The sequence below is a fragment of the Tubulanus polymorphus genome, chromosome 1 (genome assembly GCF_964204645.1).
Source record: "Tubulanus polymorphus chromosome 1, tnTubPoly1.2, whole genome shotgun sequence".
Taxonomy (NCBI): Eukaryota; Metazoa; Nemertea; class Palaeonemertea; order Tubulaniformes; family Tubulanidae; genus Tubulanus; species Tubulanus polymorphus.
The window spans coordinates 23,816,872-23,830,596 of NC_134025.1; the positions used below are offsets into that span (position 1 = coordinate 23,816,872).

General features: G+C 39.0%; 1 protein-coding gene across 8 annotated transcripts in view; it reads left to right on the top strand.

Annotated features, from left to right (window-relative positions):
- Positions 1-4,551: 4,551 nt before the first annotated feature.
- The window catches only part of LOC141904968 (uncharacterized), a 42,905-nt gene continuing 33,731 nt past the window's right edge, over positions 4,552-13,725 (top strand). For all 8 annotated transcript variants that reach the window (XM_074793628.1, XM_074793650.1, XM_074793677.1 and 5 more), the window contains exons 1-2: positions 4,552-4,650; positions 10,175-12,574. In XM_074793628.1, coding sequence (XP_074649729.1) covers positions 10,260-12,574 — 2,315 coding nt within the window. In that variant the 5' untranslated portion in view covers positions 4,552-4,650; positions 10,175-10,259. The remainder of the gene's footprint in view (positions 4,651-10,174; positions 12,575-13,725) is intronic.

Here is a 13,725-nt window from a genome sequence, read left to right on the forward strand (position 1 = left end):
ATATGTTATGTGAAAATAAAATGATGTAAAAATGTAAATCAGATTTATTACTTAATCCTACGCTTTCCAGAGTATTTGGCCAGGTTTATCTCTGGTTTTAGTGCGGGGGCCATGGACTCTTACAGTTAGAGTCCATGGTTGGGCCATAGACTTTTCTGTTTTAGAGTCTATGTTAGGACCATGAGCGTATAAACACTCATTTATAGTTTATACGCCTATGGTGGTTGGACGTTATTTTTGAAAGTCCACGTGTTTGAGGAGCTTACATTATAATTACTCGAGCACTCTTGGCATTTTGTATAATTGTTGTATGAGAATAAATATGATTGATTTTGAAATTTGTTAAGTTTAATATAGCAACTCTTGGATTGAGGCCTCAATCGATTTAGGAATTATGAAACTGGGTCCTGGGTATTGTTGTTGACCAATCAGTTTCACCCAGGATCCCAATGGTATTTTTTCCCCAGGGGCTTGTATATTGTTATTTTATATACATTATACATGTAGGCACTGGATTAACAGATTATCGTTTTTACACTACCTACAACTCTGATACGAGCCCCTGTGTTTAATTCTTGCAATCTACTTCATCCAATACATAATCCCACCAACTGGTCCGCTGACAAGCTTTTACACGTTCGGAAGACATGCTTATGTGATTATATCAACGCTAAAGAACCAATACGACTTTGTGATTTACACTAGGCCCGTTCACAGTTGTTGACGCTATGACCAGCCAGAAGTACAGCGGGCCTAACTACGATTCAAAAATCAATTTTAGGCCTACTTTGGCTGATAATTAAAATGAAAATTTGTCAGTTATTAATTCAGATTTTTTAAGTATGTACAATTAAGGTAAATTCAATATCTTATGTGACATTTGAAATTTTTCGAATGTACCGTAGATATTTCAGGCCTCATATGACAATTGTTTAACTGACAATCAAGATATAGAGATGGGACAATTTACTAATTAATTAACCAATCGCTTAGATATTAGCAATCATTCAATATCTTATAATGTTTGACAAGAAATTCTTCTGGTGTAGATATTTTAGGGCCCCGTATACATTTAGGCTGGCTTTACTTGTAAAATTAAACTTCGTCGGTTAATAGATTTTTTTACAAATAGTATATTGATACATTTATAAACATTCGGGCACTTTACAGTATATATTATGTGCTGCTTTACCCATTGCATTAATCAATTTCTCCGCGGAAACATGTATAAAATAGTGTCTAGGGCTCTATCGAGATCTGGTGTAATATGGGGAAAACTATGGACAGTGGATCTTTTAGAAACTATGATTACGTCTCAGCATTTTGACAAATCTAGTATGAAACAAAGCTTAAATTGATTCAAATCATTCCCCAGAGCCATACTATGCGCCTTGATTTGCGCTATGATTATTGATTAACTGACAATTATCATATATATAGCTAGGACAAATTGCTCATTATCAAATGGCTTAGGTATCCGCAATTAAGATTCCGCAATCAATATTTCATGTAAGATCAAAAACTATATGTAATACAGCTCCATAATATAAATGTCGTTAAACTGACAATTTAAATATAGCTGATATGATGTATAGCTGATATAGCTGATAATTCCTGATGATGTAGATTGTAATAAATAGTACAAAATACATAGAACATAATTAAGAAAAATACATTAAAAAAACAATAAATAAAAAAATACATAACAAAAAATTAAATTATAAGTAATAAAAATAAACAAAACCAACAAACAATTAGTAAATACTCTATATAGGGCCTTCATCATCAGGCATGTTTTCTAATCAACTTAATAATTATTAAAGGTTCTTCTTTCATAGAACAACCTTCTCCGTGTTTCCCAACCTCTTGAGATCCTTTCTGTTGTTGTTTTAAGCATTCTATCGGCTCAGTAATAAACAAAACAAATAACCATAAACCTTAACTAAATCAAACACACTAAAAAATATCTGTTTCGATAGAATGCTTCAAATAACTGATGAAAGATCATGCTTCCATTTACCTATATATCACACCCTATCACTGCTGTAACTGTTAATTGTTTTAGGGATAATATCTGGGAGATACATTTTACTCTTTTTCAGAAAGAATGTTAAACAGCTATAAACGTGATTAGTTATCGATAGTAAAATTATTGTCATGTTTTCCCTGAAATAACGTTGTATTAAATGAGCGAACTGATAATGTTTGAAAACCTCAGGTAAAGTTAGAAAAACTCTAGTTATCTTGTAAAACTCCAGTTATCTTGGAAAATAATTTTAATGGAAATAAAAATAAAGATTGATTAGCTAATCTCAAGCTTTCCAGAGTTAATCTTTAGGTTTTATCTCTGATTTTAATGCTTTTCTGTTGAACTGTTTTTTTTCAAATACAGTTCACCCATTGGTTAATGAAGAACTGATAATTCCTCGAATACAAAGCAAAGTTTGCAAAATTTCAGTTTTCTTGTAAAAATAATGTTAATGAAATGAAATTAGAGATTGATTATTTGAATGAATTTGTGGTTTTATGTCCAGCTTTAATGTTTATATGCTGGAGATATGTTTTGCAGTTTTTTGTAAAAACAGAAATCTTTCTTACATTGTCATTTGCTCTGTATAGTTGATATGATAGAATGCTTCATATTTCATGAAATAATCAAGTGTCACTTATGCCCGGTGACATCATGAAATGTCAAATTAATAGTCTTAGACGTTCAGACTAGTCCCAATTGTCGGTGTTTTATGGATCAAAGTTTACAATTCTTTGTGTAATTTTGTTATTTTCCTATTGATTCAAATTGTATGAATCAGTTGCAGTGGAAATTTGAATAAAAACCTTGAAATACCTTGCATGATATGTGATATTAAAAGCTAGTAATTTTATTATTGAATAATCTAAGTCATTATTATAAGGCTAAAAATGATACCTTGTTTTTCCCGATCGGTCGGGTCATTTCATAAATCAATGAAATTTGTAATCAGTTAATTTCTATCTGCCGGGTCTGTTATGGTTAGCTTAATCATGATTTTAAAGTAATACCTTGGTAGATAGGTGGCCGGCCGGGTCAAATTTTAAAGAGTAAAAATGTAAATCAGATTGATTCATTAAATCTTACGCTTTCCAGAGTATTTGGCCAGGTTTATCTCTGGTTTTAGTGCGGGGAGCCATGGACTCGAGAGTCCATGGTTGTGGGCCATAGACGTTTCTGTTATAGAGTCTATGGTTGGACCATGGATGTATAAACTCTAGTTTATAGTGTATACGTCCATGGTTGGACTGTTTTTGAAATACAGACCACGTGTTTTAGGAGCTTACGTTATAATTCCTCGAGCACAAACCTGGCATTTTGTATAATTGTTGTACACTGTATGAGAATAAATATGATTGAAATTCTTTATCTGGTTAGCTAATCTGAACTTTGTTAGTTCACCAGTCAGTGGTTTTTGTTATCTTGCAATCCACCTCTTTTTTTAACCCAATATTCCCACCAATATTGTGCGGAGACGAGGATGTCCGGAAAACATGATAATCGGATATTGGCAATACAGCTTACCAATTCAACCCGGACACACTAACACTTGTTGACCGGTTAGAAGCGAGTGTTGAAGAGTAATTACGAAATTAGCAATCTTTTTGATTGTTATTATAGCCATCAGGGGCGGATCCAGACCGTATTGTCCAATACATTGTTTGTACGGTCTAAAATTTAAGTGCCCTTCGGCAATATTTTGTGACGGCATATATTTCACCACCCGCTAATTTGATATTTCCACTGATGATCGGTTTGATTTTTATATACAGAAGCAGAGTCCTGAATAGTTAACTTTGCCTTTAAAAGTGGCACCCAGTATCCTTCTTTTGGTGTTAACATTACATGATTAATTACATGAGATTTGTGTTTCTCTTGTAAAAATCATTGTTTTTATTTTCTTCATGCTTTCGGTAAATGTAGCTGATGACCTCCTGATCGTTTCTAAGGTTCGAACCCAGTAATTACTGATACTGGTTCAGAGTGGTCCTGATGCTGAATAGAGGATGCACAAGGGTGTCCCGGGTTCGAACACAGTAATTACTGATCCTGGTTCAGAGTGGTACTGATGCTGAATGGAGGATGTATAGGGTTCAAACCCAGTAACTACTGATACTGATTCAGACTTGTCCTGATGCTGAATAAAGGATGTACAGGGTGTCCCGACCGTACAGTCCTGCCGCTATGCTCATCGTTAGCGGGATTTTCATACACTAACTAAAGTCAACTCTGGCAATCGACGTGCTGTCCAGATCGTATACACAGGGACGCGAGTATTATTTCTAGAAAGCGATGAATAATCTCGGAGCCAACCGTTTCTCGATAAACAAAATACTAACCACACCATGAAACGGTATTTTGAATTTACCCCTTCTGAAATGAACGTACAAATTCATATGGAATAGAAGAATACTAAATCAAATTTTAGAATCTTTAATATTTGGTTCAGATTCTATTAGAAAGTGTGATTTGTGAAATGGTCGTTCCGTTTCGTGTTTACGCGTATATCATTTACCGGTGTGGGTTGAGTCAACATGGCGGATTCTGATTTATATCGTTGACAAGGAAAACAACAAAGTATTCGTAATTAAGTCTAATTAATCTAACCGAGTTTGCTTTTGGTAAGTGATTATTACAGGTTTTGTTGACGCAATGTCTAGATTTACCGTATAACAATCTTCAGGAATTGTTTAATCGATAGGGCCTATCATTATAAAGATGTTAGATAGGCCTTACTAGATAGGACATCTTTGACTTTTAGTTTAGACCTTTTAGTCCTGAAAAATTCCATTTTTAGTCCTAAAAAATTCTTCTACACCAGTTTCTTCTGACTTCCTCCTTATTCCTTACTTACATTCATCAGTTTTGATACGGATTTTTTTCTTGGATTCTAATGCGAGATTTACAGTCATCTCAGACCCGAGTCAAGCTCGTACCCCCTTTCAAAAATGGCCTATCTATGCTCAATTTTTATTTATCCTGTTTTTAAATTTCCTGACATTCCATATAGCAAATAAGATTTTGAGAAACATCAGATTCTCTTCACAGTTTTCTTCTTGATTCATGGGTTTTCACTTAACCGATAGGCCCTATAATTATATCAGACAGTAACTTGTCTAGTATAGGCCTAAAAGTATGGGAACCCAAAATTTATAGGCCTATAGCATCTTGCTGGTGTTCACATTATCAAAGATAGTAAATACTGTAAAAACATTATAAGGAAAAGCGTTTTTTTCACAGAAAGCATAGGTATGTCTGATATCATCATAAAAGGAAGAAGATTAATATTTTTTGCTAATGTGTCAAACATAAAATATATGTTACAGCCTTGATTCAAAAATTGAAAACGGGGAAATAGGACAGGTGAAAAGCTTGTCAAAAGGCAGGGAAAAGTTATCCACAATAGGGTACGAGTTGAACCCAATTCAACATGGCGGCAAGCAGTCAGGATTCTTCTGCATCATCAGTTTTTCTTCTGCATCATCAGTTTAGATGAACTTGAAACAAGTGGTTAGTCTGAAATAAGGTTTAAGTTCAATTGATAGACCTTAAAGCTAAGCATACACCGACAAAGCGACTGGAGACAACTAGTTGCTTGTGAGCGAGTACCCGCTCACATCGAAAATCTAATGAAAACCTGCAACTGCGTGGCTCATGCCGGTCGCTAGGTCTATAGCGCACACATCGACAGCAACTGAGATGTGTAATCTAGCAAATATTCTCAGGGCATCTCGAATCGCGTGACAAATTGCTTTGTTTTAGTCAGTTGCAACCATGTGTTATTGATTATGGAGCGCCCACATCGACGAATATGACAGCAACTGAGTACAACTAGTTGCTCAAAAGTAGAACATGGGCAACTGGCTGGAACTGGAGACAGATGGACGCTAACCAGTAAGCTAGCTCACAACGACACGTTCGAGCAACTGATTGTATCCAACCAGTTGCTCTCATGCGCCGAAAACTGCCCGGCAACTAGTTGTCTCCAATCGCAGTGTCGTTGTAGGCTAGGCTTTAGATTAAAAATCATTTTCAGTAGGAATTCGTTTATTTTAGCACATTTCAGTGTTACATTAATAAATGAAAAGTTCTGTCGGTAGATAGGCCTATATCAATCCACAACTGGACATCTTTATTAACTGGTTGAATGTTATAAGTAAACTGAGGAGTCTTTGAGAAATGTTTACATACAGACAACTGATGGGTACTAAAAAAAACTCGGCGGCATCTATTTACGTATCTAGGTCTGAATAGATTTACCAGACAGAAGAAAAACTGTTTTTTTTAATTAAAAAATAATACTGAGGAAGTGTAGGCTTTATGGCGTTATTTAGAAGGTTCGCATAATGAGGGTAGACTTAAATAAGATGAACTTTTATATGAGGACACTGTTATCTATTTCAAGATTACGATTTCGAGAGGTAGTAAGGCTCAATGTGCTAAGTGATTGTTGATTGCTTCTTGATAATACGACCTAGGCTTTTTTAAACAGACAAAAAATTAATTATTTTTAAAGTTAAGTTGAAAACTGCTATTTATGCATTAGTTTAATGCTTATTAAGCCCACCTTAGAATTTAAGGATGAAAAAATATCAAGTATTTTAACAGGCCCATGCCAATCTTTTTTGAGGGGTAATTCTATTTTTTTTAAAAGGGTACTTTCCCTGGAAAAGGGACACTTTCACTTTGACAAAGGTAAGATCTAAATATGAATTTTTTTTCAACCTAAACTTAAACAAAAGAAAATCAGAGTACCAAGGTACCTGAATGAAGGATTTGAGAATAGGTTTCTTGATTTTCCAAAAAATGGCTTTTTGAAGAGCACTTTCAAACGTTTAGAGGCTTCGTTCACTACCCCCTCCCCTAGGCACAATGATTACTCAACTGTTCAAGGATTACTCAAAGACTTAACTATTATTATTTCCTCAATGTTCATTGATTTATATAGTAGTGTTGGTTTTCTGTCAAATAAGGGTTTTGTGATAGGCCTAGATATACTTCTATTATAAAATGTATAAATCGATCAAGTTGAGTTTACTAATATTGATAATGATAATAATAAACACCTATACCGGTAATTGATTAGATTTTGTGATTCGAATCAACCTCTCATGAACTAATTCACTTCACTCAACCAGGATGAAACATGCTTGAATTAGCCTAATAGGCCTACAGAAATTATTACTATTACATTATTAGATAAAATCAATTTATTGAACAAACATTTTCGAACATTCAACGCTTTAGGAAGTACGCTTCAGGAAAGGAACATCTAAGGGTCGGTTTGGATCGGAGAAAAAAATCAGCGCTCGGTGAAGTTTTCTTTTCGCGTGTAACGAAAATCAAATAAACGTGTCCGACTGAAATGTCGACTGATCCTTGACATGCGTGTGAAGGTATATAATGTAGGCGTTCGTTCGTTGCCACAGTGGGAACAGGATTGGTATGTATATGCAGGCATTCAGTAAATGGAGACAATTTGATTGTCACTGTCATTAATCGTAGGCCTGTATAGGGTCCCTCAGTTTTAACTGCGGTGAAGTACTGTTTAAAAAGCACTACCGTATATATGGGTCATTTGTCATTGTATGTACGTCGTACTATACGGATTAAAAAGGTGAGTGTTGGTTCTAGTATTTCGGGGGAAAAAAAACGTCTGTGGTCAACGGATTTTTTCTACATTCATAATGTTATATTATAACAAATTGGTACGAATTTCTGTCACCGTGAATATCTAGTCAAAAACTCATCGAATTCTTCAAATGAATCGGACGGAATCAGAATGATGATGATATTCCAAAGTCGAATGAATAATTCGTCGTATCAATAAGGATATATTTTTAAGGACTATGACATCGTAAATCAGAGCTAAATAATGACACTAGCTTCGGTAAGTGTGTACATATATACTAATAAATATTATCCGAATTAGCGAAATTGTTGCCTCGCTATTCCAGGTCAAGGCATCGAGTTCAACACGAATGAATTTATGCCTTTGAAAAAATGCCCGCTTTTTTTCGGCACTTTTAACATTCGGAAATGGATGCGTCAAATATTATGTCATTCATGCTCAAAAAAGTAGGTTGTTGCGGATTTAGGTTATCTTGGCTCGAAAACGGAGGCATGAAAGGAGGCATTAGGGATACTACACAACATCATCAGTGTATAGCAGAAACTACATAGACCCGCATTTAGATAGATAAGAGCTTTATCGGCATCGCAGAACTTAAGTACAGCGGACCGTCGGGATAGATAGAAATTGATTTTGTGGCTTATGGCTGGGTTTGTAATTACGATGATTAGGTATATGTGATGCAAAAAAATGCAACGTTTATATATATGTGCCATATATTTGTCTGAAATCATACATTATTCAGTCTATTCATTCATTATATGTGCTTTGGAAAACAACTACTTAAATGTCACTGGTTTTCAAGCCGGAGGAGTATATTCAGTTCTCGTCGCCATCAATCGAACGAGGTATGGCGAAATCATCTTGAAATTACGAGTTCATGAATATTTGAAGGATATTCGTCGCGCGGTAAATATTTTTGTCACAACCGACGTTTCAGCTAGTAAGTAGTATTACCCGAGTATATAGAATAGTCATGAAACATTAGTCATAGTTATGGTTAGATCTTAATGATGTTGACGCACTCTTCTTTCACTGCAAGTGTGTTTGAAATAAGTAGCACGTTATCGAAGTGATGTTTTACGCCATCATCGACTCGACGATGAACGACGAGCTATTCGCCATAAGTCGGCTACAAGTCTCCGTTCGATATGACGAGTCTTACAGAACTAGATATGAATATATTTCTCGGGCGAACCGAGTTTTAAACGTGCTACACAATGTATGAATCATTGCGCTGTGCGTTTTATGCGATTAACGCCGCTCTCATCCTGAACAAATTTCAAATCAATCATTAACGGCGCTTGTAAAACCCAGCCTTAAGGCCGACTCCCAATGTTCAATTATATGTTCAGTCAGAATGTGCCGAAACATGACTCAATTTTCCAACTTATTAATCATTATAATGGTGATTATGTCTCTACACAGTAATGTAACACTGATATCGGCCATGCAACAAGTTTTACATGATGATGATACACAGGCAGCACGATAACTGTCAGAATGAGTTATATTGTTTTGATCGATCAATCGGTTCATGTCCGCGGTCATCTCTGTAATAGCGTTTTCTATTTGAACAACCTAGGGACTACGGTAATGCAGTTTGCTCAATTCCAGTTCGGGAGAAATTCATATCGATCGCGTATCGCATCCAGTTCCGCAGGGCGTCGGTTTTTAAGTTTCATTTTTGAATTTGAACGAGATTCAGGCTAGAGCTGTACGTAGCGGGGGCCATTGCCCCACCAAAAATTTGGAAAATTGCCCTCTTAGCAAATATTGTTATATCTAATAGAAATTTAATGTAGATCCTTCAATTGGGACTGACAAGCATTTTATTACAGTTTTTGTTAGGGCATAATGAGAAGATATATCAGGATTCAGTGTTTCATTCAAGGAACTGCCCTTTTTCGGATATCTCGGCCCCAACATTCAAATGCTAGGTACCGGGTACTACTGCCCTGCAGGTATTTCCAAGGGATATCTACTACTTCTTGAATGGCAAAAGTAAGAGAGCTTTTCTGCTTGGTCGTATTACGAACGTAAGTGTATGTAGTAGGCCTAATAGATTCACTGTTTACTGCGGTATGTGCACTTTTACAAGGATTATTAGAATGTCATATAAAGATTAGAAGAAGCAATTAATATGTAAATGTTAAAGGCAAAGACTTTATGATCAATACGCCGGTATGTATCGAAGACAAAGTACTGAAAGCTTATTCCGATGAGAGTCTATTCAGTCAAATGGCAACGTTCAAACTTGATCTGACCGCAGATATATGCAACATTGCCGGTATATTTAGATTGATATTTGATATTTACAATGATTTTCAATTTTGTGATTAGCGATTATTTGTTCTCTAGTAGCGACTATATCGTTCTAGACACAATTAGTACTCGAGGTATACATAAAGCTGGTTTAACGCGATGAAGCGTCGTGTGTCGCAAATTTGCGCGAGGGTTTAAAATCTAATGGAATAGAGTGGTTATAAGTGTAACTTCTGATCTCATTGCAGATGAAGCCTCCGATTTTCTGAGCATTCCGTCGTTTGCTTAAGATTTCTGCTCGAAACATCGAAAGAAACTGACGTCATTCCAACTATGAGTACGAGCATGGATCGGAGGAATATCCTGAGCAGTTCGCGGTACCGCAGCGGCAGTCGCGAACAGGAGCTCGACGATGAAGACCTCGAATTTCATAATTCGTTGAACTATGGTTCGAAGGTGAGCCAGTTGAAGAACATGTTCCAGATGGGTCAGGTCGGCGTCCTCCATTCGGACGAAGGCGAACGCGAGAAGAGTCCTCGTCGGGAGGTGCCGGCGGCGGTCGTACGCGGCAGCCCGCAACGCGACCAGTCGCCCGATCACAAACGCAAGCGCGGCAACGTCGTCGGCGACAGCTGCGTCAATAAATCTCCGGCCGCGGTGAACATCGAGCGTGGCTGCGACTCACTGTCGACGACCGATCCGAATAAATATTTCGAATCGACCAATCACGTTCAACGTTTCAACATCACGCGCGCGATGTTCGCGCGTATGGAAGAGGAGAGTAAGACGCCGAGCAAACCGATCGAACTGCCGAGGAGACGTGTGAAGGTCTCGCCATCCCGACTCGATCAACAGACTCCGAAATCGGGATCGACGGGTAATTTGTTAGACGAGCGAAAACCGCGTTCGTCGTCCGATCCATCAGAGATGGAATGCATCGCCGATAACGCAAATTATTACTATCCCGGGAGTACGAGACAATCTGTTGAACAACCGCGAAAGAATCGCAGTAGCAGTACGGCGGACGTGAGGCTGTTAGACAGCGGTATTAACCCGCTCGACGCCCGCAGACAGTGGCAACAGCGGGATACGGTCGGGAAGAAAGTTCGACCGCAGGTTCCCGTGCGTCCGAATACGAACAACCGAACGAACTACGACCGTCAGAATTCGTCGGAACAACCGGTCGTAACGATGCGCGACAAATCGGCGATGTCCGCGAAACAGGCGGCCGATCGCGTGTCGAACCGGAAATCGCTCGACGAGGTCGAACGATACAAACTGCATCGAAGTCCGAGTCCGGATCATCGTCCGATCATTCCGCATCCGTACGATCACAAGAATTTTGAGCACGACGGCGCCGAGCACGAGCAGTACCGCGTGAAACGCGCGAGCCGCAATAACGACGAACAAATGACCGGCGGTCACAAACACAACGAGATTAATCCAGCAGCAGAGATTCAGAAGAATTACTACCACGCGGGACGAGGAGATGCCGTCGTTGATAATAGGAGGAATTCGACGGAAACGTCCGGTTCACGGGAATCGCTCAGTAGTACCGGCTCGATCAGACAAATGTGGGAACGGGGCGAGCACGTCGGCTCGAGGGATTCCCTGACGGGCGTTTCCTCGGGGAGAGAAGGCAGTATCGGTTCCCGGGAGTCGCTTTCGGATGTTTCGCCTCCGAAAGCGAAATCCGAAGACGTCCAGCGATACGGAAAAGTTTGCGCTTATCCTCGCGTGCGCAAAGACATCGACACCAACGGCTCCTTGCCGCATACGCATTCGACCGCGAGCAAAGACTCTTCGTTTTTCGACTCGTTCGAGCCGGTCGGTCGACCGGAATCGGTCAATTCAGTTTTTGAATCACCTTCGCAGCAGCAGCAGCAGCAGCAGAACGTCCCCGTAATGTTGCCGGAAGTGATCGAAACTCGCGCAAATTTTGACGTCAATTTTCAACCGAATTACAACGATATTCCATACGACACGGTGTCCGTTACGTCGCAAAGCAGCGTAACTTCTTCTGTAAACGACGATGCGTTTATCGTCGCCGAACGGAACGTCGTCAGAAGATCACAGCCGACCCCGGTGCAAGCCGATGTAAGCGCCGATTACGATATTCCGCGTCGCGACGAAGACGGTGGTAAATATCCGATTCCGATCGAGACGGTTGCCGACGCCGACAGCTCCGTCATGCAAATAGTTCTCGACGAACCGAACCAGAAACAAACCGAAGACGACCACGTTTACGATATCGTCAAAGTTGCCCCGCGACCCGTCGAAGAACCGACTTCGGCCGATTTCAATGACGACGGCGACGAAAACGACGGAATACGCTCGTGGGCGAAAAATCGCACACGGTATTCGCCGCGCGTGCTCAGTCCGGACGATCAGAGCGCGTCGTCGATTTCGAGCGAAACAGATTCGAGTCCGTCGAAACGTATCTCCGACCCGTCGTACGCTGAGTACGATCTGATCAGCGGTAACGTTCTGGTGGGCGCGTCGATCAGCGGCGCATCGGCGGCGTCGAATCGAGACAGCGTCTGCACCGAATACGAACCGATCGACGAGAATAGTCCGACCGTAGAAAACGCGCCGGTGCTCACTAAAGCACATCGCATCGATGAAGAAGAACAGCAATATTTTGACAGGTGAGTTTCTTAATCGCTTATTTTAGGCATTGGATATTTTGCAGATGTGGCATTGTTTTAGTAAGATGAACTAATAAAAACAAAATCATTTTATTAGCTAAGAGTTAGGTTTCGTTAGGGTTACAGTCGAGAGGGTCCAGAGCATTAGGGTTAGGGCCCATTTTACAGCTAGGGTAAGGTACAGTTGAGCGCTATATATGTAATTAAAACATTCCGAGGAAAACTTGATAAGGAGATTATTTCAGATGATTTAACCCTTGACGGAGTTCGATAGTTTTCTGTTAGTATCTAATAGCATAGATGAAACATAGGAAATACATTAAGTCAGACTTAACCGATGATTACCTGATGGAACTAACAGTCAAATTCTTAATCCAATTAGCAATTAAAAGTCCCTTGCCGGAATCCAAAAAACTGATGGCATTGTCAGACTTGCACTTGCAGACTTCATTGTCCCCTGTTGAATGTTCATCTGAATGTAGTGTTTTAGAATCGTATTAATTTTTCATGATGATTCTATTACGTGTGTTGAAATGTGTGTGTCTATTTAAGTACGTATTATACATTTAACTTTTTATCACTAGATGGCAGACCTGTTGATTGCACTCGATGGAAAATCAATGATATCTCGTGTGTAGTGTATATATTGTTCGTATACACCTCTCATCACTGCTTAATTCAATTACATTGAGCTTCTATCAGATTTTCATGTTCCCAATATGGATGAATACGGATAGATTGTTTATGTCTGCCTTCAGAACTAATCCATAGTCCAGAAGTACCTTTTACTGGGGGGGGGGGGGGAAGGGGAGAGTAATCAAATGAAATAAATTGATATCGAATATTTGTTCTGCTTTATTATTGCGTTAAGATACAAATGAAAATATCGTGTACATTCCTGTGGTATTCGTAAATTAAGGTTTTTACATACGCACTCTCTACATAAAGTTGTTTCGTATTTTGCACGAGAAGGCTCGATGTCATCTCGAGTCCAGTCGAGAGTTACTGGAATTAATAGAAACCCCCCTGAAGTAGCTGGCGCGGCGTACTATGATAAAAATCTGATTCTATATACGGTCAATATGATAAAGATCCTCACAACCAGTGTTCTCCACGTATGCTGGAATTTTAAAGGGGCAGCATTCATTGTT